Raw genomic sequence first — 26,053 nt, forward strand, 5'->3', positions numbered from 1 at the left:
AAGTATGTCAATTAATATTATCAGCTGGAACATCAGGGGGTTAGGGTCGGCGAAGAAGAAAGCAGCGGTTAGGAAGTTAAGATTGGAGTACAAAGCATCTTTAGTTCTTTTGCAGGAAACTAAGCTCGACAGTGTTAGCAACATTTTGGTGTGTGGGTTATGGGGTAATAGCTGTGTCGACTGGGTTTGTCTCCCTGCTGTAGGGGCAGCAGGAGGGATCCTATGTATGTGGGATCCTAACCTTTTTGTGTGTTTAGACAAATCAGTAGGTGTCTTTTCTGTTTATGCTAAACTATGTAATGTGTTAGATGGATTTGAATGGATGCTATCTTCTGTTTATGGTCCTTGTGTATCTAATCTTAGGGAATTATTTTGGGAGGAGTTTGATCGGATTCATGATAGTTGGAACTTGTCTTGGTGCATTGGGGGGATTTTAACGTTACTCGTTTTGTTCATGAGAAAAGGAACTATGCTCCTATTAGCAGCAAAATAAAATGTTTCGACAGTTGGGTGCAATGCAACTCGCTTATAGATCTACCAAGTTTTGGGATGTCCTATACATGGACCAACAATCAAGCTTCCCCTAACATGAGTTTGCTAGACAAATTCTTGATTAATAAGGATTGGGAGGAGAAATATCCGTTGGCTGCTCAAATTATTTTGCCTCACCCTGTTTCGGATCATGCTCTGGTGCTATTAAAAGTGAAGTCTCCTGTCATTCACAACCCTCCTTTTAGATTGGAGGAGATATGGCTGATGGATAAGGACTTTTTTCCTTTGGTTAAGGGATGGTGGGAAGATATGGATGACTTGAGTCCACTATGGTGCAAGCTTAAAGCCCTCAAGGATAAGCTTAAACCCTGGTCGAGAGAAAAATTCAAGCGCCAAAGAGAGGCCATGGCAAAGTTGCAAGATCAGATCCACGAGCTAGATAAGATTGAGGAAGGGAGGGACCTGCTTCAGTCAGAGATCGACATTAGGGCGGGTTTGAAAGGTGAATTGGAAAGTCTGCTCAGTTTGGAAGAGATTAGTCTTCGCCAAAAGTCTCGGGTCTTATGGTTAGAAGCGGGGGATAGAAACTCTAAGTACTTTCATAGCATCATCAATTGCAGGAAGAGATCGAATAGAATCGCGGCTCTTAAAGTTGGCGACCGAATTGTCACAGATTTGGAGGACATTAAAGGTTCGATCTCTTCTCACTTTGCTTCTTTATTCGAAGAACCAGAGTTGTGGAGGCCAGGGGCGGAAGGAATCAACCTTCCTAGATTGGAAGATTCCGTTGCATTAAGCTTGGAAGGGGAATTCCTAGAGGAAGAGGTTCTGGCAGCAATTCGGGGGTTGGCGAAAGACAAGGCTCCGGGTCCAGAAGGTTTTCCGATGAATTTCTATGTGAAATGTTGGGATATAGTGGGTAAAGATATTATGAAAATGATGTCGGATTTCTGGTTTTCAGGCAGCTTGGACTGGCGGTTAAATCAAACGTTTATGGTCTTAATTCCTAAAAAGAGTGCCTCAGAGACTCTTAACGATTATCGACTCATCAGTTTGGTCAGCGGTCCCTACAAGATTCTGTCCAAATGTCTGGCTAACAGGTTGAAACCTTGCCTTGAGTCCCTTATTTCTCCTCATCAGGGAGCTTTCATCGAAGGTAGACAAATTTTAGATGGCGTCCTTATAGCCAATGAATTGCTCGACTCAAGGATTAAGAGTGGAGCAAAGGGTATCCTGGTTAAGGTGGACCTCGAGAAAGCGTACGACAAGGTGAGTTGGGATTTCTTACACTCAGTTATGACCAAGATGGGTTTTAAAAGAAAATGGTTGTGCTGGATTTATAAGTGTGTATCAACAGCTTCATTCTCCGTATTGGTTAATGGTTCGACCACAGATATTATTCAGAACTCGAGGGGTATTCGTCAGGGGGATCCCATATCCCCGCTTTTATTCTTATTAGTTGCTCAAGTACTGAGTACTCTTGTCTCTATTAGGGAAAATAAAGGGTGGCTAGATGGCTTTAGAGTGAAAGAAGCAGGAACAATGGTCTCTCATCTTCAATTCGCGGATAACACGTTATTTTTTCTTCAAGCTAGCCGTCCCCAAATCTTGAAGCTCAAGGATATCTTAATTTGGTATGAGGCAGCCTCAGGTCTGAAGATTAATTTTTCTAAAAGCCAAGTGATCGAGGTGGGTGAGGTAGAGGAGCTAGATGTTCTAGTAAGGTTGTTCGGATGCACTAAAGGGTCCCTTCCTACTTCTTATCTCGGGCTACCCTTAGGCCATGGGTACAAATCGAAAAAGCTTTGGGACCCAATTTTGGAGAGAGTATCGGTGAAACTTTCTTCTTGGAAAGCTAAGACTCTTTCTCGAGGAGGTAAGGTTACTTTGATTTTGGCCGTCCTTTCAGCTCTTCCTATTTATTTTCTTTCCCTCTTTTCGATGCCCATCGACGTGGTCTCACATATAGAAAAGAGTTTCAAAAACTTTCTGTGGAATTCGGGAGAAGAGGTGAAGAAAATCCACTGGGCGGCTTGGGAGTTGATTTGTAGACCGAAGTCGATGGGAGGTTTAAGAATCAAAAATCTCAGAATTATGAATGACGCTCTCTTATCCAAGTGGCTTTGGCGATTCGGGATCGAGAGAAATAGGTTATGGAGGATTGACATCAGGCAAAAGTATGGGGAAGCTAGTGGTGGTTGGATTTCTCTTCCCCCTAAAGGAACCTATGGTTGCTCGGTTTGGAAAGGAATTTTCAAGCGTTGGGATTTATTTCACTCTAGTACTAGGATCAAGGTCGGTTCTAGGTCTTATACTAAGTTCTGGCAGGACACTTGGTTAGTGGACCAGCCTCTTCGTTTGGCTTTTCCTATCTTATTTCGAATGTGTATGAACAAGGAGGGTATGATAACCGAGTTCTTTGATTCCGTGGAAGGGGTTTGGTCGATTACGTTGAGACGCAAGCTCAGAGATTGGGAGGTAGATGATTTCAATCGGTTAATATCTTTATTGGGTAGGTTTTCTTTATCCAGCAGCTCGGACGCGAGGGAATGGATGGCATCGAAGAGCAAGGAGCTTTCTGTTAAGTCTTGCTCTGACGTTTTGTTTAATTTCTTTGGCCGAGAGTCTAAGGTTTTCCTGGATGTGTGGAGACGGAACGTTCCTCAGAGAGTTTCTTTCTTCCTTTGGGCGGCGTGTTTAGGGCGGGTTCCTACTATTGATTTGTTGAGAAAGCGTGGCTGCTCCACCCCCAATAGATGCCCGATGTGCAAGAAAATGAGGAATCTAGTTCGCACCTTTTTATTCACTGTGATATATCCTACAATGTATGACGGTATTTCATAGTCTCACTGGGGGTTTCGTGGGTTGCCCCAGCTTCAGTCTCAGATCTCTTGGCTACTTGGGGAGGGTATAAAGGGAGAAATCCGATCATAAACATGATCCATAAGGCTATTCTTTGGGCACTTTGGAATTCTAGGAACTCAATAAGCTTCTTCGACAAGACAGGGACTGTGGAAGATATAATTTTTTCAGCTAAATGTTTTGTGTTTCATTGGAGCCGAAACATTCCAAGGGCTAAATATAGATCGTTTTCGGACATAGTGGGGAATTGGGGGGCTTTTATTTCATCGATGTAATCGCGCTTTTGTCGGGTTTTGTTTCTCGTTTCTTGTATTTTGTTTTTCTTTTTTTCTTTTGGGGCGTCGGCTTGTGGGTTTTGCTTCCCCTGTCGTCGTTTTTGCCGTTTAGGATTGTACATTCTTTTCCCTCTTCCTATTAATTCAATCACCTTATTCAAAAAAAAAAAAAAAAAAATCTGGAGAAAATGAGATTTTAGAGAGAGAAACGGTTGGAGAAGATTTGCGAATGATCTTCTAGTTCTTTAGAAAAAAAAGGTTGATACTGAACCTAAACGAGGAAAGTTTCCCTTAAGAAAAAGTAGGAAACAAAAAATGAACTTTACATTCAGAAAATTAGAGATTAATCTATGCCATTGTTCGAGATGATACGAAAACCCAAGTCAATGTAAAATTCAAAAAAATTAAAATACAAAGAATATGAAGCTTAAAGAATACCATCGGTCAAACCTTTAATGAAAATTCTTGATGATGATTAAACTTCATGATTTAGATGGTTTTGATTTATGTGTAAAAACTGTGGTTTCATTTTAACATCGAGAGAGAGAGAGAGAGAGAGAAATGAATTTTGGGTGGAGAAAAATAATTTGATATTCTTAACTCAACTCTAACTTGAAACGTTTATATTCCCTAATAGTAAAAGTGTATTTATAGAGGAACAATATGGAAGGATAAAATTAGTTTTAGACTTAAGGACTCACATAAAAGTGTAAATTTGGAGCTAATTCTCATTTTAAATTTTATTTCAAACTCAGTCTTTATTGGTTTGAGGATAGATATGTCACTACTACCCTCTCATTTGAGATGTATGACTAATTACCCAAAAATTGAAAAGTTTTCTTTAGATATTAACTTTCATTTCTCGAGACAAAAACACTTTTCAAGGCAGAGGAGGCACCCTAGCTGGAATATTAGTTTGACCTAAAAACTTTGTGTGTTTGTGGTCCTATAATAATGATATAAACTTTCTATTCGTATGGCAACGATAAACATTGTATGATATAAGTTGAAAACCTCTTTATATTTCCCCATAGATGTATAGACCAGTGACCTACACTTATGTCTTCCTTGGTGTGACCCAATAAACCCCTTCAACACCGTTTAAATTATTTATAAGTCTTCTTTTAAAAGTAACTATGAAAAGGATTATTTCTCAAATGACTCCGTAGTTTATGATCAATTTTCTATCTCGTCTTTTACGCAAAATAATCAGATGACCTTTTTTTTTTTAAATGACTGTTAACTTTTTGTTTTACTTTAATACCATGTTAGAGCCTATAAGACTTAATTCTCTTTAAAAACGACAACAAGAACTCCCCAAATTATATATTTCACAAATTCTAATACTCAAGAGATGGTAAAATGTTAATAAAAAACAGGTTATTTCCAAATTTAACTCTGGAGACAACCAGTGTACAACCCCTTCGTTCCTATGAGATAGTTGTTAGGAAAAATAACTTAATTAACTTGTTCAGGAATATGAAGATATGACGCAGCGGAAAAACTGATAAAAGCCTTAGAACTCCGTCTAAAGACTATAGAATCGAAATTGATAACAAGAATACTAAAATACTGAATTTTATTGATTGAATTGAATGAATGAAACAACTACTAGACCCTCTTTATATAGGTCTAGGTTTTCCTAATCCTAGTCAAATTCAAATAGCAAGTCCTAAGAAAATGAAACACTAGAATAAAAGAAATCCTAAACTGAAAACAATTACCAAAAATAGAAAAACTACTAAAATAACTTGATCTGAAGATACTGCATCAATCTCCTCCACTTCAAAGAAACTCGCCTCGAGTTTACTAATCGCTTTAGCTGTCGTGGTGATTGGTACTCCCTTAATGCAACTTTTCCGTGAGTTATGTATAGGAATAACCAAATATGTAGATTTGAACGAAGATTGGGTTATGGCATAACCAAAATACTTGTGATTTAGTTGAATCTTCATCTTCACCCCAAAAATAAATATGTAAGGATCATGAATAAAGTGATTAAGAATCACAAGCTTATGTGAAGAATGTCCGATAAAACTACTAATAAATCGATTAGACACAAGTTTAGATTCACAGAATACTAGAAAAGGATCTTCATATGAAGGAAAATCAGTTAGCTTGATATCCGACCCATAAAGTTTCTCATCTTCATTCGAATAAACTTCCTTAACTTCTTCAAGAAATTCAAACCCCTCATCTTGTGGACTGATGATATTAATCTTTTCCGTCTTCACAATAATGTCAGTTTTTGCTTCTTTAATAACTGGAACAACATCATATTATGTACGAATATCCATGTTTGAAATAGTACTACTATTTTTATCCACACCTAAAGACGCATCAGAATTAGATATTGCCTCAGATTTTTTTGTTATAGTATTTGTGTTTTTGTATTTAGTAACAGGGTGGTTGTGGGCAAATCCCTCAACATGTTCCATATTACAGTATCCATTAACAGTTTGGTTGAGGGTGAATCCCTTTACACGTTCTCTGTTAACGTATCCATTAACAAGTTGGTTGTGGGCGAATCCCTCAACACGCTCCATGTTAATGGTTGACTGTCTAAGGTTTGCATTGACATTCACATAGGTATTAAGCCTCTCCATGAGTTGGTCTAATTGATGTTGTATTTTGTCTAATACTAACCATGCAGCCTCGATGCTCCGATCACCGTCGAAGGTTGTGTTTCTAGCCTTGCCTTCTGTCATTAAGCCAGGAGAAACCTCGCTCTTGATGCCAACTGACGCAGCGGAAAACTGATAAAAGCCTTAGAACTCCGTCTAAAAACTATAAAACCGAAATTGATGACAAGAATACTAAAATACTGAATTTTATTGTTTTAATTGAATGAATGAAACAACTACTAGACCCTCTTTATATAGGTCTAGGGTTTCCTAATCCTAGTCAAATTCAAATAGCAAGTCCTAAGAAAATAAAACACTAGAATAAATGAAATCCTAAACTGAAAACAATTACCAAAAATAGAAAAACTACTAAAATAAACTAGATCTGAAGATACAGAAAATCTCCCTGCATCAAGATAAACGATTTGAAAGTAAAATCAGAGACACCAAGATTATTTAACGTGGCAAAAAACCCCTCCAAGATAGAAGGTAAAAAAACCACGGGACCTAGTCCAGAAATCTTCCACTATGATTAAATAATGGGTTACACAATTCTTCGCCAAACCTATGGTGGATAAACCAATTGTTCAAGATGTGTGGAAACACTCTTGCATAACAATTCTTCCCTAAACAAATAGAGGATTGACCAATTCGTCACCAAACCTATGGTGGATAAACTGAACAAAGAAATAGAAATCTCTTACTTCTTAGGATTTAAACAAATCCTAGATTACCAAAGGTTGAAGAAGATAACCACAAACTAAATTGCTTCACAAGATTAATAATCTTCTTTTCTTCAAACCAATGTTCTTCTCTTTCAATCTCTCTTGAAAGAACCACTTCAGAAATCTCTCTTACTCTGACTTCTCTTTGTTCTGGAAGTTGTTGTCTCTCTTATCTCTCTCTAACCTGAGAAGATATATCTGAGAGGATTCTCTTGTAATTCTCCCAACTGAGAGGATACTTTCTGACTTGAAAGTATGATACTCTCTAACCTGAAAGTATGAATAATTCCATCCTTTTCATTCCTTATTTATAATGACAAATAAGAAGGTTTACCAATAGAAATAGGAAGTCCTTTTTAGGCTTGAAAAAATAAAAGTTTCTATTTTTTTCCCTAAACAAGGAATAAGGGAAACCCTATTCCAAGTAGGAATCCTTTTCATATGAGGAGGGACCCCATCAATAATTATATGTACATACCATACAAGTAACAAAGAACGGTTTAAGGTAGATAAATAGGAATTTTTCATTGTTTTGGTTGGATAACTAGGCAAGTGATTGATCTGATATACATGAATATTTCCCTAGTTTAACATATATAGGGATTGGACCATAAGACTTAGAACCCTAGTATGGGAAGAAGTTCAACCTAGTAAAAGTACTACATGCTTTCGGCTATCCTACTCCTAGCCTCAAAGAAAAGTGGCACAAGTCAGACTTAACTAATTTGGGGTCACACTTTAAGACCTTAAATTGCTTGGGGCTTGGCACGACCTACCTTTTCTATCTTTGGAATGCAGGTCTAGCCACTTTGAGTAAAACCTTGAAGTTCCTTTTTTTTTTTGTGGATGGAAGAAATAGTAGAATTCATTGGGCATGCAGACTTGGGGCATCATCTAGGGCATTTTGGTCAGACCTAACCTCACAAACTACATATATTCTTGAAATGAATAATAGAACAAAATGCCTTTCTTTTTGAAACAAGCAAGATGCCAACTTAATATGGGGGATTTTAAGTTTCTCTGTGTAAATACTAACAAATACAGTAATGGAAAGTCGCATGACAATGTCAACATACTTCAAGGGGTATAAATTCATGTCTCGAACCCATACCTTAGAGAATAGAAACCAGTTTGATAACCACTCCCACTAGAAGTTGTAGACTTATCCGTTCATTTTACTTCTCATACAACTAATTTTGAATTTGTGTCGGAGTTATTTAAGTTTGTAGGCTATGCTTACATTTTAGTTGCCCACAAATTACTCTACGTGCAAACAAGATGAAACAAAAATAAACCTCAAATAGATAAATTCTTGGGTCCATGGGTTTTAAGTCCAAAATAAAGTTCAAAAAGGATTTAAGGTCCAATCTTTCCAGAAAATAGGTTTTTAGTCCTTTTCGATTTTGGAAGAAACATTGTTGATACATAATGTGTTATGTATGACACATTTAAAAAAAATGAAATAAAGTATGAAACTTTAACAATAAATAACAGGTAATTTATGAAACAAAACAAGAATCAATAAACAGAAAAACACTGTAACTTTGATATCTAGACATACTTTAACTAATTTGGGCTAAATATCTATTATAATTATTATTTTGGCTTAAAATCTTATATCAATATGAGGGTGGACTAAATGTGTATTTAGGGGTAGATTTTTGGACTAGAAACCCAAAAATTATAAATTCTTGTACCTTCTAAAGAAAATGAAAAGAAGAAAAGGGGAAGTTTATGGGCACTCCCATTTCCACAAGGGCAGTTTTAGCATAGGATATTGGGGCTGCTGCAGGGATAGACGTTTTGGGCCCCGGCAAAGGAGATTTCTTAAGGCGCCCACTAGATTTACTAGAGACGCCTAATTTTAGCCAAATTTTATGGAGGCGGGAGGGAAGGCGGCGTCTTTAGGGAAAGAGACGAACCTTGCTTACTTGGTGACGTGAACTTGGATCACTTATTCCTTTTGTTTCCATATGACCTTCTCTTACCCCCACACTGATAAATAATTTAACATTCTTTGACCTTGATCATCATTGGGAATCTTAAAAAGTTAGGTTATAACAATTAAAAGTGGGATAATCTTACTAACTCTCACCATTTTTCTAACCTGTAAATGGATATATAAATAATTCAGAAATGGGTGAAGAGTCCAAAAGTACGACAAAAAGTTGATGCTCTTATTCCTAGCCGACACTAAATATTTTTAGTGTGGAATTATTTTTCCAATAAAGTTCCATATTTAGATCTTTAAAAATACTATAAGATATGGTAGTATAATAGTTGCATATTTCTTCTAAAATTTAATCTTTTAAAGAAAATGAAATTTTAACTTTTGAGGTTCTTATGACTAGTTATAGTTAAGGGAGATATAGATAGTTTTGATGGTGAAGATTCTCATTGCTCTAATTGTGTGTACTTTTGGAGTTATTATATGTTGATGAAATTTATTGATGCATCCAATTACTTATCACATTTTGCAACAAAAAGAAAAAGTACTTATCACATGTATGACTTATCTTTTTCCCTAAAGAAAAATTGGTATAACCTTAACTAAAAATTTAATGTAATGTGTACAACTAAAGAAGTTTAGATGGGTGATAAAGATCTATGGCTAGCGAAAAATATGTTAATGAAGAGCTATCGTGAAAAGAATAAAAGACGAAGTCAAATATCTTTTTATTCTCTTGTAGAATAGACCGGTGCAATTTGAAAAAAAACACTATTAACATAGACATACGATTAGCATAAAAATGCAGTGGTTGCTCTTATAAAGCAATAAGTACGACTAGAATTAGGAGGAATGTCTTTTTATTACAAACACAATCAAGTAGGTAGCAATTAAGTGGGAGATAGATTAGACAAACATATGTCTTATTTATCTAAACAAATAAAATGTAATGTTTTCTAGACTTTGGTCTTTCATGCAAAAACTCAGTTTTGAGATGTGATATATCAACTAAAAAACGGTTATAGTTCAACAAAAGAAAAAAAAATGAAAAACGCTTTAACCTTAAGTGTGAGTTGCCCACAACACATTAGAAAACAGAGGACAAGGACAGAAAGTGTATAAAATGTGAAAAAAAGAGGACACAGAGAAAAAGCATGTAAATGTGAAATGAGTTTTTACCAGTTAAATAATAAAAATTGCGATCGTCACTCTGGTCTCTTAACCTACCAAAATCTCCGAGCAAGGTCATTGAGAGTCTGAGACCCCTGTACTTACAAAAAGCGACTCAGTTAGAGTGACATGTTTCAACAAAAAGAAGAAGATAGAGTAACATGTAAAGAATGAGAGTGAATTTTATTTTTTATTTTTATTTTTATTTTTATTTTGGAGAGCATCTCCCAATACAAAACTAATAAGAAAAACCTCGAGATGTCCCATGTGTCAAGTGTCAATTAAGATTCTCTTTTTTAGATAACACTATTGAAATCATTTACATTTCTAATGCAATACTTAAAACTTAAAAATTATTTTGGTGACATTTTATAGAATGGTAGTCTTTTCTGTAAGAGAAATGATAGATTTACAACTAAAAATATGTAAATAGTCTCCAGATCTAGGTGACACTCTTGAAAATGAGAATTGAGATTGTGGTGTTTAATGCTACTCGTTATTCCCGAGACTGCCACATAGGATCTGAACACTATTGACATACTTTTAGTTGTAAACCTAGCATCTCTCTTTCTGTAATATTATGTGGACAATGGAGGTCTTCAAGAAGAATCTCAAAAATTAAGTTTTTTCGAGAATTTCCAATGCAAGATTCCATTTGAAAACTCTAAGTGTCACTTAGTACTAAAAACTCTCTCTAATGCCAGACTGAATTTGGACCTTAAGATGATGTGACAACATTTAATTCTAAGATGTCTCGGACAGAAATTTAATATTTGACATTTTTTTAGATGATCTAAATTGTCCACTCAAAACTAAAAGCAAACCCATGAAACGACACTGTAGTAATTTTTAAAGTGCTGTGATGGGGATGTCTTTTAAATTTAGGATCTCAATACTGCCATTGAAAGAAATTCTTAATTGAAACTTGGTATGTAAGACAATTTGTTTTTCTTTTGGGTTATTTCCCTAATGGCCCCCAACTTTGTGACCAGCTTCCCGCCTGGCTCCCTACTTTACGAAAAATACTCATATGGCCCCCTTCCGTTATAACACCGTCACTCTCTCTCTCCATCATGTTTTCTCTCTCTGCCAAGTCACGCCACATCATCTTTTACGCCACCTCATCATCTTCTCCGGCATGGGTCGCCGACCGGCCAAATTTCCGGCCGGCGACCTTCAAATTTTTTTTTTTCTCTCTCTAAATTTTTTTTTTTTTATTCTCTCCTCTCTCTCTAAACTCCGGCGAAGGGGTCGCCGACCGGAAATTTGGCCGGTCGGCGACCCATGCCGGGGAAGATGATGAGGTGGCGTAAAAGATGATGTGGCGTGACTTGGCAGATTGAGAAAACATGATGGAGGAGAGAGAGTGCCGGTGTTATAACGGAAGGGGGCCATATGGGTATTTTTCGTAAAGTAGGGGGTCAGGCGGGAAGCTGGTCACAAAGTTGGGGGCCATTAGGGAAATAACCCTTTTCTTTTTTAGTGTTGCATTGGATATGTTCCTCTTGAGATACCTAGAATTAAATATCGTCACATCATCTTAAGACCCAAATTGAATTTGGCATTGGAAATTCTTTTTTAATAAAGAAAATTGACCAAAACTCCCTAAAAATTTGAACTTGGGTTAAAAAGGATCAGTCAACTTTTTTAGTCTTCAGCTCCCTTAGTATTTTTTTTAATTTGCAACACCTTGCGACAGCTGTGCAACGCTTTGGCACAACTTTACAACTGTTTTGGAGTGCCTTGCAACACCTTACAATAGCTTTGCTACGCCTTTATAAAAATTGAATTTATTAATATAAAAAAAAAATACAAATACGGAGTATTTGAGTTTAAAAAAAATAGGTTTAAGACAGGGTCTTCGGTCTAATTTCTTATTTTAACATATCCTAAAAAAAATTCAAGTGACATGTAAATTTTTTCAAATTCTGCATTCTAGATACTCTGAAGTCTGAACTATTTTCTTACTTGTTCGGAATTCGGCTCAGAAAAACATTTTTGGAGCATCACACTACCCCTCATTAAATATTTTCATCTAATTTTGCTACAGTGGGGAGGTTTTGTTGTTCCAAAGGTCCTATCATGACAGCTGCTACTTTCTTTCTCACTCTTCTCCTCCTCCTCCTCCAAAACCCTCTCCTCTAAAGCCTTCCCCCTCCCCCACCACCACCATTTTCATTTTCTCTCTCTTCTCTTTGACTTTCCATTCTCACACTCATTTTGTATCATTTCCTCTCTCTCTCTCTCTCCTAAAAAAAGCTTCAACAACTTTCACAGTTGAGTAAGAAGAAGAAGATGACTGAGAGTAAAGGTGGGTTCTTGAACGACAAACTATCAAAGAGAACCTCAATTTTTGGACTTCGATTATGGGTTGTTCTTGGTGTTTGTGTTGGTGCTACTTTTGTTATCCTTCTCTTTTTACTCTCTCTTTGGCTTATCTCAAAAAGAAACAACACTAGAAATACTAATTCATCTAGTACTAGTAAAAAATCCACCACAATCCCTAATGTTCCTAAAGAAATTCAAGAAATCAGAATCGACCCAGGTAAGAATTCAACTCATTATCAACTAGATTCCAACAAAAATCATCATCTAGTACAAATTCAACAAAACCCATTACCTGAATCAGAACAAATTGGTTTATTACTTCATCCTGAAGAAGAGAATGTAACTGGACCTAATAGAATTCATATTGAAATTGGAAAGGATAATCGAATTTCATACCCTGCTACTGGTGGAGGAGGTGGCGGTGGAGGTGTCGGTGGTGGTGGTGGGTCTTCTCATGGGAGTGGAGAAAGTAGGTCAGTTGAACAAGTACCCATTTCCATCCCTGAAGTTTCTCATTTGGGATGGGGACATTGGTATACACTTAGAGAGCTTGAAGCTTCTACTGATGGATTTGCTGATGAACATGTAATTGGGGAGGGTGGATATGGAATTGTTTATCGTGGTGTTTTAGAAGATAATTCCCAAGTTGCTATCAAGAATTTGCTTAACAACAGGTACAATTTTGTCTATTTCTGCTTAAAATTGTAACTGAATTTAGAAGAAACCCTAGTATATTGCATTTAGTGGTAAAATGGTGGTTTATCATGGGTTTCAAGTTTTCTATCTATCTATCTGAACTGGGGGTTTCGTTAATGGAGATAATTGTTTCTTCAGGGGACAAGCTGAGAGGGAGTTTAAGGTTGAAGTTGAAGCAATTGGGCGCGTTCGCCACAAGAATTTAGTTAGGTTGCTTGGCTATTGTGCTGAAGGAGCTCATAGGTAAGTTGTTTGAAATTTTGTACTCTTACTAAGGTTACCATTTTTATCAGAATTTCGAGGTTGTTATGGTGTAGTAATGTAGAAAGAGGCATTGACGCCCACGGCTAACTAGTATATATCCGAAAATATTTAACTTATTTGGCTATGAAGAATGATAGAAGAAGCTACAAAACTAGACCTATCCAGACCTAAATAGGAAACAACCGTCCATCAAGAGAGAGAAAGAGTTGACCGGGAAATGAGGATCATTGATTTTGTGTAGATCTTGACTAGGCTTTGATTTGTAGCCTTTTCTAGCATTGTTCGTTGGCTATCACTATAGGAAACCGTTAGTAAGCTAACCCGGGCTATAATACAGTTTGGGCAGCTATTGGTTCCCCCACTAGTTGTTTTATATGCTTGGATTGAATTTGTATGTAACAAGAAAAATACATGTCCTGATTTCCTGTGTTGGTGTGTGGCTAGGATGCTTGTTTACGAGTATTTAGATAATGGGAATCTAGAGCAGTGGCTTCACGGTGATGTAGGTCCTTGCAGCCCTCTTACATGGGAGATTCGTATGAACATTATTCTCGGGACAGCGAAAGGGTATTGTATAACTTCATTCGACTTGAATAAATGCTTGAGCTGTTCTTACATTTGTGCCCACACCTAATACTTGGTTGAAATAATAGGTTGACATATCTTCATGAAGGGCTTGAACCAAAGGTTGTTCACCGTGATGTTAAATCAAGCAACATTTTGTTAGATAGGCAGTGGAACCCCAAGGTATCGGATTTCGGACTTGCTAAATTATTGGGCTCGGACAGTAGCTATGTCACTACCCGTGTCATGGGGACATTTGGGTAAGTTCAAAACTCCTCATGATAACTACCATCTAAAAGTAAAAGAAAAGAAGAAGCTTTAGCAACATTTTCTTGATATAGTCGGATCAGGAATATACGAACATAATGTCCTGCCTTTTTTTTTTCTCTGCAGCTACGTGTCTCCAGAATACGCTAGTACAGGGATGTTGAATGAACGAAGTGATGTATATAGTTTCGGGATTCTCATTATGGAGATAATTTCAGGGAGAAGCCCAGTTAATTACAGCCGGCCTGCCGGAGAGGTATTACAATCACATGAAAAGATATTAAGATCATCAAACGTTTGTATAAATTCAGTTCAAAGCTTTTCATGATTCTTCTCTCTCTAATTCAAACTTATGGGTTTCAGGTTAACCTGGTTGAATGGCTGAAATCGATGGTATCAAGCAGGAATGCAGAAGGAGTTTTGGATCCTAAACTACCCGAGAAACCATCTTCAAGGGCATTGAAACGAGCCCTCTTAGTAGCTTTGAAATGTGTAGACCCAGATGCCCAAAAGAGGCCAAAGATGGGTCATGTGATACATATGCTTGAGGCCGATGATTTCACTTTCCGAGATGTATGTTTCTGTTCTTCATCACCTTCCAAAATTTCTACATCCCTACCATGTGTCATTTTTCTGCTATAGCCATTCGACATTAGAACTTAAAACGGATTCAATAAGTCTCTTACAAGACTTACTCCCACTTATATTTTAACTAATATTTTGCGCACTAATCTGACTTTTTTATGTCCGTTGCTTATTATGCTTTCTTAGGATCATCGAGCTGGGCGGGACTCAGTACGTGCATATCGTGATCTGAAGGCGGTAACTGAGTCTGGAGACAGCAGTGGGTATGACAGTGGCAGCCAAGCAACCAGGACAAGGTGGAAAAAGCCAGAGTTCTCGGACGAGAAGGTGGTGGTGGATTCAGAAGTTGTGTAAAAGGTGAAACCACTGATTTATCGATTGCTTCTCTCCATAGAGAGTTGACTTATGAAAAATGCCATTTTTTTTACTTCGAAGTTATCTGTATATGAATGGTAGTAATCACTGTTATATGGTCTTGTTAGTTTTTGTAGCATCTCAAAGGCAAGCAAGGTATATGATTGAAGACGACCACTGTTTGGAATCATTTTCTTGAAGTATTTGTATGTAAGTTTTTTCGTCTTCAAATGTAGTAATATATATACCACTTCAGACATTACCCATGATTGAGGTTGTTGTTTCACGAATTACGGGTTTCCTTGTTCAATGATAATAATTGATGTTGATTTTTTCTTTCTTGTTAATAATTAAGGCGGAAGAACAATGCCATTGAGACACATCATGGGGACACAAACCAAGTGCTGACTGGCCCTAATTGTAATTTAGAGGTTGCGAAGTTCCACCTCAGATGTCCACAGGCCCGCCCTGCTCTTCATGTAAATGTGCTCTTATCAATCAGATATCAAATCATTTCAATATTTCATCATTAGTGAGTTCTGACTGTCCGAGGAACTGAGCCTGAGTCATGTAGCTATAATTGAATTTCTTACACATTTTCCACCTATTCAACCCAGTTGAACCATGAACTACTAGTTTCATCAATTTTGGTCCCTTCATAGTGACTGAAAAACTTTGCTTTTCAAGTTTCTCCGAAAACTATTGGTTTTCAGAGTAAATCCATTCAAGGATGTGAACTTAATAGTAAAAGTTAACATTCTGTCTCGTACCAACGTCACCGTAGATTCGTGAGTGACTTCAGTGTCAAAAAGAAGAAGCACTTGCATTAAAGAATCCAATGAGAGATGGGTAATTGAGATCTTTAGGAGGCTTTGTGCAATTATAACGGTAGGAAATGCTAAGTGTACAAAGGATTTTTGATCAAATCCTTGATTTGATGAGTCACACGGATAAAAGAACGGTCTAGATTGAAGTCAAACTTTGAAAAATCTGTCCTTTAACGAAAGTGAATCATTAAGTCAAGGATTTTGTCAAATATTTTGTCATTGTAGCACTCCTCAGTGTCCTCTCAACGGTATTGGTAGTTCGTGAGATGAAATCTTCGTCTATAAATAAAGTCCAGTCTCTTATGTAATACGTCTCTGAACGAAGTTCTTCGTTTCTCTCTTGGAGCACAAAGAGCTCTATCAAGTGATAGTAGACCCCTATGTACACTTCCTTTGGACGTTTGCTTAAGATTTCATATGAAGTTGGAAAAGACAGCCTGATGTAGTTTTAGGATCCAATGCCAATGACACACATGAGAATATGTTTGACAAAAAAAGATGATTAGAAATTATAAATTCATAATGTGATTCTTTTTTTTTTGTGTTGAAGATTCATAATCTGATCTTTCAACAAAAAGAAGAAGATATCTCATCAAAAAAAAAAAAAAAACAAAAAAAAAAGATTCATAATGTGATTCTTAGTATTTGATAATATCTTCTTCTATTATTTGGTTTTGTTAGGAATAAGGTGGTAGTATTTTGTCCCTAATTATTTGATAGGAGCATCTATAGGCGCCTCCCAAAACTGCTGTGCGCCCCCATAGCACCTCCAACTCACGCCCTCCCACGTGCCTCCTCTTCTTCGACTTATTTCTCTCTGAAAATTTGAAAATCAACCACGAGAGATTAAACCAACAAAAGTCTATTAATCTATCAAAGAGATTAAACACAAAAGAGTATAGGTTTACTGGTTTAGTAGAATATTTGACTTATCTAAACAAAACTGAACTGAGATTGGAAGGAAGATTTTTGTGAGATGAAGAAACCCTAGATTTGCCAAGATTTTTATGCATTGAAGAAACCTGAGATTTGGGGATAAAGAAACCCTAGAGTTTTGTGAGATTTGGGGAGGTCTCGACTGACCAGTCTGAGGTTGGGCCTCAGACTGGACCAATCCGGGACATGTCAGATTGGGCAATGTTTTGGGCTTCGTATTGGTCAGTCCGAAGGGATTCGCTTACAGTTTTTGGGAGGCGCCAGCAGTTGTTGGGAGTTGACTACGTTCAACCCCTTTAGAGAGGTGCCTACAACAATTTTGAGAGGCGCCTTTAGACGCTCCCTTATATGATTGACAACTCTAAATAAATGAATAATAAAGCCACCGATGCCGTCTGGGGTCCTTTAGTCGGAAGAATGCCATTCCTAATTCATTTTTGTCTGTTAAATATCATTTCACAATGTGATTTGTGGTATTCATTCCATTCATGCACCACATACGTGTCACAAGAATAAAATCGAATAAAATCTGACCTAATATGAAATGTGATCGAACTAATTGACTTTGTTTACTCATTTACTGTATCAATTGGGCTATGCATGTCAGTGGGTAGGGGCGAATCAATTGGGCTATGCATGTCAGTGGGTAGGGGCGAGCCGTTCTTGATCAACCCGCGTAAATGAATGATACTTTACCCAATAATGATAGAGAAACCTAATATACTGGGAGATTTCCCATGTGTGAAGCCACGTATCAAATTTTGCCCAGCTGGTGCTTGGGTATTGGGTGCATCTATAAGCGACCCCTCCTTTTTACTCTTATCTAATCTCACTCTTAGTCCCCCACAGACTGGGGCAACCCGTCTGTCTAATTCGTGCCGGGCTTGAACAACATGGAGTCAGCCCAGTCCGAATTACCCCGAACCACCTTGGACGTGGACCTCAGACTGCTCAGTTCGAAGTGCATGGGGAGTGCCAAGAGAGGGGCGGCCCAAGAGAAAAAAGAAGGGGCTTACACCCTTTTATTTCTTGTATTTGTTACATGGTTAATCCCTCATTTCTTTATCATTTCCGTTTGGTCCCCCCCCAGTCCCACACCTAACAATCTGGACCCTAAACCCAAAACCCTCATTTTTCCTCTTTCTTCCAACAGGAACCGCAGAATCCTCCATTCTTTCCCAAACCCACAGTTCAACCTTGCGCCGGAAGAGAGAGAGAGAAAGAAACCTTCATTCTTCCAACCTTGTGCTGTACTATTCTCAAGGTATACTTCAAATTTGAGAAAACCGTTTAGGCGTTTCTTAAATATGATGCTCTTAGGGTTTTGTTACAATCTCTTAGCCGTATGAATGAACATCTAAATTTATACAATCTAGGGTATTTCTGTTTAATAATGATACAGCAACCGAATAAAGTTTGAAATTTGTTACAATCTGTTTATGGTTTTGTTTAAATTTAAAACAGGTTTTAATAGAGTTTGAAGTTAACTTGGAAATTGAGTTTGTTACAATCTGTTTTAGGGTTTTGTTTAATAATGTTACAGCAACCGAGTAAAGTATGAATTAACTTCGAAATTTCAGTAATCTATAGAGTTTAAAATTTCAGAAGACTAATTTTTCACGGTGTATGAAATTTGCAACATATCGGACTACAAAACTGCTATATTTCCAATGCTACCATTAACATATGATATGAAACTGAATTAGTACATTGAAATTTCAATCAAATCTGACATAGTCGGAATATTTCCGGACCAATTGGCTTTGTTTAGTGTATCAATTGGGCTAGGCAATGTCACTTGTCAGGCCCGAGCTGGTCTTGATCAGCTCGAGTAACTGAAGGAGATTTTACGAGACCATCCGAGTTTGGAGAAACAGAGAGAAAATTTGATAAAATTGTAGCGGCCGTTTCAATGTTCAAAAACCTAACAGTCTTTCTCTCTCTCTCACTCTGTTTCACTAGGTTTGCTGCACGAACTCCATTGACTAAAGCAAACTTGCAGCCGTGGCTCCAGCAAGTAAGAAGATGAAGAAGAAGAGTAAGTACAGTCTTGAAGAGCTGAAAACCCTAGGTGAACAACTTCTATCATCAAAAGCTTACATCAATAACCTCTCAGTTCTTCTCACTTTCGTCTCACCTTCATCTCGTGAACCTCAACATGTTCTTGAATCCATTATCTCTCTTCAATCATTCTTCATCCCTCTCCTCCCCGACCTCCCTTCTTCTTCGGCTAAGTCTTCAGTAATAGGTGAATTATCCAAGGACCCTGATTTTGTTTATAGAACATGGCTTCGATCGAAGTTTGATGAGTTTGTGACATTTCTCATTGCTATTACTGTTTCTAGTCAGTCTGATGAAGCTCTAACGGTAAGTTCCGTCTTCCTTTTCTCTTGATTGGGATTTTGTGTCTTTGGTTCACTTCGGTTAACTTGTTTATCTATGTGTTTGCTTTTTCAAATGTGCTTTTATCAGGATATTGCTTTGGATGCTATAATGGAATTTGTGAAGTTGGGAAAAGATGGGAGGTTTCAGTTTGCAATATATCGCAGGTTTCTCAAGACCATCGTAAGTTCACACATTCTCTAAAAGAACGATTCAGTTTGGTGCCAAATTACTTCAAGCCATTGAGTTTGGTGTCAAACTTTTTCCCCTCCGAAACCTTATTTAACTCGGGATGCATCCTCCTCTGTTTCATGGTTAAATGTAGTTTAAGATTAGAGAGAATTGAATTTGGGTTCCTTCCACTTTTAATGATTAATTAGCTGTTTCATCAATTTCAGATCCAATCAGCTTTACCCGTTGATGATCCTTTCCTCGAAATGCTGGCTTCAAAGTTCTTCAAATATGTAGATGTTCGGTACTGCAATTTTTCATTGGTTTTTGGAAACTGATGTTTGTTTATTTGACGAGTGTCTTTATCTGATTATGTTGTCTTAATCTAGTATACTAGTGATTCTATGAATGTTTCTCTTAGTATTAGTTTGTCAGAAAAAGAGTTAGAGCTTTGAAATTATTGATTCGTATTACTTTATGAACATCCAAGAATGATAATGAGCAAGCTTTTGACACATCAAATCGTGTTGCAGTTATTACACATGCATTAGCATGGAAGAACTTGCGAAGAAATTGGAACCCACAGGTACCTACTCGATGGACATTGTTGTGTTATATGTTCTTTTTTTTTCCATTTCACCTTTTTTTGTCTCTTTGGTAAATTAGTTCGTTCCTTTCTGCTAGATAACATCAGTGTGAGTGTAGAGGGTGCTGAACCTATTTCTAGATCAAGGTGTGCACAGAATCTCACTCACTCACTCTCTCTCTCTCTCTCTCTCTCTCTCTCTCTCTCACACACACACACACACGCGTGCGCACCCATTGTCTTTGGTTACCTGTGTTTCTTATTAATAACTAAAAAGTTAATACTTGGTCTTACTATATTCTTTTATTTATGAAGCAATGCTGAGCTTGCCATTCGCAAGATCCAGTATATTTTGTCACACATCTCTCCTCTAGTGAGTGAAGAAGGGGAATCTAACAACGAGATGTGGAGCAAGTTAGGTGAGTAACTTCATTCTTTTTATCACAGGTTAAATTTCTTGGAAGACTTTTCAAAAACACGCTTTGTTAATTTAAAAAGACAAATGCCACTTTAAGTAGGTTAAATTTTTTTTAGTCCACCTCGATGGTTCTGCATAGCTTAGTATACCTCCTAGATCTTTGATCGAACAGCTCTCCCAAGTCCTTACATTTTCTCCTACTGCACTTAATTCAGGATTGGCATCCAAAGAAGATAATGGTAAAGGTTCAGATGATCTTTCACATGTGGGAGGCGATCAGAAGAAGTCAAAGAATTGTAACAATGGCGTAAGTTAATTGTATCCTTAAACTATTTTTTTCAATTTTCCTTACGAGTGAAAATTTTTCATCCTTTCTGCAATAAACTCACTATCTGTTTGAGAAACCAAATGTCTCTCAACTTAAATAAAAAGAAGATATTGTCTCTGTCACTAAAATTGTGTAGTGCAAGAGGAATATATTGTTGGTACTCACAAGAGTAATGGTAGATACAACTTGGATACAAGTCATTGTATGTGTTTGGTTCTTAAGGAATCCGCACTTGGAACCTATAAGAAATCTTGGAATTAGCAAAAATTCCTTAGAGGCGAAGATGCCTGTCTGAGGAATTACTAATCATTTGCTGGAATCGGGAAGTGTTCTATTGAACTATGTAATATTGGTAATTCTAATACCTAAAATTCCTAGGTGTAGAAGTACAACTTAAGTTTTATGGTCATAAACTCATAATTCTTATGTTAAGATATCTCGTGCATTTGTATGCAAGTATGAGTAGAAAAGCAAACCAGTGAAAAGCAACTGATCATGATTTTGCATTTTCCTTCATCTTTTAAACACATACTTCTATAATTTAGGGTTTTATTGACAAAGGAGGAGATTTCGGTTGTTCTGGCATTTGAAAGTTTGATGATTGTTACTGTTTTGTTTCTTATACAGGTCTTATCCTCATCTCGAATTGCCAAAAAGGTGAAATCAAAGTTCACTGGAGCATGGTTGTCATTTCTTAGGCTGAAACTCCCTCTTGATTTGTACAAAGAGGTATGCTTTACTGATCCTTCTATGTTGGTACTCGTTGGTTAATACCCGATGAGTTCTGTCCTTCCATGATTTCATTGATTGATGTTCTTTTACCCATTTAAAATTCTTAAACTGTTTCAACTTTGGCAGGTTGAGATATATTTTTTTTTTTTGTATTTGCCCTCCGATTTTAGGATACTGCCGTAGAAACCTAAGACTTTCTAATTCATGCTTGAAAATAGAAACTCAGAAAGCAAATTAACAGTTCCTAGAAGCAGGTGAACCTCAAATCAGGATCGGAAGTATTGGACTTTATCAGACTGATAGTTGAAAATATACTATCGTCTATATGTACACTCTATTATAAAGGACAGTGTCATAGAAGGCATGGGCAAAGCAATCACCTATTTATATTTTTTCCACTGCTTAATGAAGGTTTACTGATTAGTTCATTCGCCTTGACTTAGGATAATGTTTGTTTTACAACCATCTTGTTTCTCTTTTCTAAAATAAACATTTGCATGCTTATTACTAACGACATCACATCTTACTCAGGTTCTTGCTACTCTCCATCAGGAGGTTATTCCTTATCTGTCAAATCCCATAATGTTATGGTAAGGTCACACCTTATTTTTGTTAAACCTTCCTCAATAACGAGAAAACCTGATTTTTCATTTGTCAATGTGCAGTGACTTTCTAACGACATCATATGACATTGGTGGTGTTATAAGTGTGATGGCTCTTAGCAGTCTCTTCATTCTAATGACACAACATGGCCTAGAATATCCCAAATTTTATGAACAGCTTTATGCGTTACTGGAACCTTCCATTTTCTTGGCAAAGCATCGTGCCAAATTTTTTGAGGTATTAATTGCTGTTTAGTTCGTTGAATGAACCTTCTTTTATCAGCTGATGACATAACGACTATTACGTATAAGAACAGAAAATCTAGAAAAAACGAGATCTTATATCCAACATGCATACTTGTTATGTAACAAATATAATAAAGAAGTGGATAGTTGACTTGAATGCTTAACTATTTTGACCAAAACTTTCCGTCAATGCAGCTTCTGGACTCTTGCTTAAAGTCTCCACTTCTTCCAGCATATTTGGCTGCTGCATTTGCTAAGAAATTGAGTAGAATGGTGCTCGTAGTACCTCCTTCCGGGTCATTAATTATTATTGCTCTCATTCACAATCTTTTGCGGAGACATCCTTCAATTAATTGTTTGGTCCATCAGGTAATCCAACAGTTTTTACCCTTAAATCAACATCTCCCATGCTTTTATTCCAAATTTAAATGCTATAACCCAGAAAGCAAGGGCTTTGATGCAATTGTGGAATGTAATATGTAAAATTTTTATCTAATGATCAATCAGTACCCTTTCGGGTAGGGTTAGATATTTTGTTAGTGGCGCATTTTATTGGTCTTTTGGTTTTTATACTTGTGTGGATGCATGTGCCGTTATTGTTTGGTCCTAGTTTTCATAGTTTTGAACCATCTCTGACTGTTTATTTTCTTCGTCTGTAAGTTTCTAATCCTTTCAGTAGACTCTTCAACCATACAATTTGTTCATCCTTTAAGATTCTCATGCTAAACCTAATAGACCTGGTGACATCTTGTGTCTTTGGTTATTCTGGAATTTTTACATGCTTTTCTCTTGCTCGGAATAGTTTCCCCGAGTTTTCATGATGGGGGAAATTTCTAAAATCTTTCTTCTGAATGAAACAATAAAGCTCTCTATTTCTCATGTACAACAGCAAGCTGATGATCAAGATGATAAAGACGTCTCCACAACAGAAAATGAATCAGAAACTGCTAAAGAGTCTGATGCCAGCCTAGAAACAATCAGTAAAAGATTAGGCGTTGATCTTTTCAACGCCACAGAAAAAGATCCTGCAAAATCTAATGCCTTGAGTAATTCTCTCCCCCTACTTGTTAAATAACTTGATTGCTTTGCATTGGAAATATAAATATTTTCTATTGTGCGTACATATTAGTTATTGTGTTTTTTTTTTCTTTCGAAACCTTGAATGGCACAAGGATATCTACTTATCTGTTGTTTTGAACTGATTCCTCAAACATTTGAAAATGTTTTACAAATTTGTATGAAAGAAGTGTCAAGCTGATACTTGTGCTTGGAACAGGAAGTTCTCTCTGGGAGATAGATACGCTTCGCCACCATTACTGTCCAGCTGTTTCAAGGTAATCATGTTCTATCAGCAACTGTTTTTACATTTATTGATGTACTCATTAATAATGTTATTGTTAGTGGAATGTTATTAATACTGTGCTCTTCTTACTCCTTTTCTTTCTAGATTTGTGATGTCACTCGAGAATGACTTGACAGTTAGAGCCAAAACTACTGAACTTAATGTCAAGGATTTCAGTTCCGGTTCATATGCCACGATATTCAGAGAAGCGGTAAGATCATATCAAGTCATTGTTATCACTGGCCTGAGTTAATAGGACTATAATTTGAGTTTACCCTTCTCAGAGTCAATTATCATTCTCTTGTTAATTAGGCAGGATCAAATTATTCGAGTTTTTGCAAGTCTGATCATGCCTAAAACTGAATAAAAATTGTTTCTTTCGTTTATATATTTTGACGTTCCTGATGCTAATCAAAAGCAACTGTATTCTACATGTAAACTGCGCTTGAATGGGACAAATCTGCTTCTCTGTCTTCATTATCATTACTTAACTGTTCAAATTTAAAATTGCAGACAGGAAGGAGGATTAAACAAGTCCCACTGGCATTCTACCAAGCTACTCCAACGTCTCTCTTCTCAGAGTCTGATTTTCCTGGATGGACTTTCAAACTTGACGCCTGCGAAAAACTTGAAAATGGGAATGCTGAGATTGAGGAAGATGGTCACAAGTCTGCAAAGAGACAGCGGGCGGAAAGTTCTTGAACTAAAGCGAAATGCCATTGTGGGCCAGAAATTTTGTACTTTAGTAGCATTTCTTTTTTTTTCTTAATGTCCGAAATATAGTCAATTTTGTATGAGAAAAATCACAGATTTTTAACATCGTAGGTGTTCTTTAAATGATATTCGAGTTTGCTAATCCTTTATATTCTGCACCTAAGATATGTAACCCCTTTGTATCATTTTCTTGATTAAAATTTTTGGGTTTCTTTTGTGTTTGTAATCCATCTCTGATTAAGTGAGATGAACAGTCTCATTTTTAGTCATTAGGAATACCATTCCCCGACCCTCCCGCTCCTCACTGACTGTAAAGGAGGAATAGTAACTCGGAGGTAAGTAGAATGATTTTTGGGAAGCCATAATGTAAAGCTTTTCCTGATGGTTATTAGGTTTCATATTTTTTGGATGTCTACGGTGATAAATCTACTAAAAATCCTTGATCATAGACTAGGTGGAGACTTTTCGTTTCATATTTGTTTTGAGGAATACTAGGACATTTAAGTACAATGAATTGTAGGGACCAATCAACAATCTTAAAAGGAAAAAAAATTGTTCCACAGGTTTGGAGCTTAGGATCCTCGTTGGTTGTGCATCTATTCCGCAATACAGAGATCCCAGGTTCAATCTCATGGAAGTGCAAATCCAAGATTTATTAAATTTATGTGAAAATAAAGTATTTTTGTTGAGTTTTAAGCCAAAAAAATATCAACATATTGGATTCGTGTAGTTTAAAGCTTTTCATGGTGCTTCTCTCAATTTGGAATTCATGTATTTTTTGTTACCCGCTTAATCTGATTGAATGACTTTAATCAATAGTATCAAGCAGGAATGCAGGAGTTTTGGTCTTTTTGGATTCTAAAAACCCTCTGGTACGCACACATATAATTGTTTGCATTGTTATAAAGACCAGAATTTTTTTTTGTTGAAAGCAAATGCATTAGACTTAAGAGTCTATTACAAGATTCAAATTAGAAAAACATACATAACCGTAAACAAAGAAAAACAACAAAATTACAGAAATTGAGGAATTGCATAATATTGCTTCGATTAGTGGAGCTTCCTTCATTCTGTAGCATATAATCCTGCCAACTCTGCAAGAGGATGATATGTAATGTGGTCTTGAGAGTCCTTCCGGTTGATTGAAAGATGAAACTGAAAGATATATCCGTTCGGTCTGAAGGAGATGTCCTTCTGAAGGAGTGTCCTTCGACCAAGATGGCAATGCGATCAATTTGTCAGTTAGGATAAAGATGTATTCTTTATGAAGATCATTCAGTCCGGTCCAATTAGGGGTCGTAGTGCTTTGCTAGAAGCCAAATACGATCGTCGGAACAATTCGGCACGACTAACATACACCGGATCCTACAACGGGTTACACATAAGAGTGGTAACTTGATCGGAGAGAGTTGACTAGTGATAAAGTGACAAATAAGTGGATTGGATCCATTATTGGTAAGGCCAAATAGTGTTCGGAAGAGTCCAAACACATACACACAAACCCGAGCCCGAAAGGGAGCCCGGGGGTGCCCATAAAGGGGCCGACCATAAGCCCATAAGGGGGCTATAGTGGCCGGCCACACTAAACCCTAACAAGGGATTCTTTTGGGATAAG

The 26,053-nt window shown here is 37.0% G+C and overlaps 2 protein-coding genes across 2 annotated transcripts; both read left to right on the forward strand.

The window, feature by feature from the left end:
• The first annotated feature begins 11,973 nt into the window (after positions 1 to 11,973).
• Positions 11,974 to 15,486, forward strand: LOC147565913 (Protein kinase superfamily protein). Its single transcript, XM_086652388.1, has 8 exons — positions 11,974 to 13,098; positions 13,259 to 13,363; positions 13,829 to 13,951; positions 14,038 to 14,208; positions 14,342 to 14,471; positions 14,579 to 14,788; positions 14,987 to 15,157; positions 15,283 to 15,486. Exons 1-7 carry the CDS (start codon positions 12,392 to 12,394, stop codon positions 15,152 to 15,154), a joined length of 1,614 nt encoding a protein of 537 aa, XP_086508514.1. The 5' UTR covers positions 11,974 to 12,391; the 3' UTR covers positions 15,155 to 15,157; positions 15,283 to 15,486.
• Positions 15,487 to 17,967: 2,481 nt separating this feature from the next.
• LOC147565914 (protein NUCLEOLAR COMPLEX ASSOCIATED 4-like) lies at positions 17,968 to 24,661 on the forward strand. Its single transcript, XM_086652385.1, has 16 exons — positions 17,968 to 18,181; positions 18,880 to 19,284; positions 19,390 to 19,482; positions 19,698 to 19,774; positions 20,004 to 20,056; positions 20,155 to 20,203; positions 20,372 to 20,475; positions 20,690 to 20,781; positions 21,430 to 21,531; positions 22,066 to 22,124; positions 22,200 to 22,374; positions 22,578 to 22,751; positions 23,272 to 23,428; positions 23,659 to 23,716; positions 23,830 to 23,935; positions 24,238 to 24,661. The coding sequence occupies exons 2-16, from the start codon at positions 18,943 to 18,945 to the stop codon at positions 24,424 to 24,426; spliced, it is 1,830 nt and encodes a 609-aa protein (XP_086508511.1). The 5' UTR covers positions 17,968 to 18,181; positions 18,880 to 18,942; the 3' UTR covers positions 24,427 to 24,661.
• The last annotated feature ends 1,392 nt before the right edge of the window (positions 24,662 to 26,053 follow it).

This window comes from Eschscholzia californica, unplaced genomic scaffold, assembly GCF_041429995.1.
Source record: "Eschscholzia californica isolate CP2 unplaced genomic scaffold, dmEscCali1.0.p SCAF_1, whole genome shotgun sequence".
Taxonomy (NCBI): Eukaryota; Viridiplantae; Streptophyta; class Magnoliopsida; order Ranunculales; family Papaveraceae; genus Eschscholzia; species Eschscholzia californica.

Excerpts from the sequence above, each read along its gene's own strand:
- LOC147565913 (XM_086652388.1), top strand. The coding sequence starts at position 12,392 with ATGACTGAGAGTAAAGGTGGGTTCTTGAACGACAAACTATCAAAGAGA. Across the intron at positions 13,952-14,037 it reads ATTCTCGGGACAGCGAAAGG|GTTGACATATCTTCATGAAG; the intron begins GTATTGTATAAC and ends TTGAAATAATAG. Across the intron at positions 14,472-14,578 it reads ACAGCCGGCCTGCCGGAGAG|GTTAACCTGGTTGAATGGCT; the intron begins GTATTACAATCA and ends TATGGGTTTCAG.
- LOC147565914 (XM_086652385.1), top strand. The coding sequence starts at position 18,943 with ATGAAGAAGAAGAGTAAGTACAGTCTTGAAGAGCTGAAAACCCTAGGT. Across the intron at positions 19,483-19,697 it reads GCAGGTTTCTCAAGACCATC|ATCCAATCAGCTTTACCCGT; the intron begins GTAAGTTCACAC and ends CATCAATTTCAG. Across the intron at positions 20,476-20,689 it reads CGAGATGTGGAGCAAGTTAG|GATTGGCATCCAAAGAAGAT; the intron begins GTGAGTAACTTC and ends CACTTAATTCAG.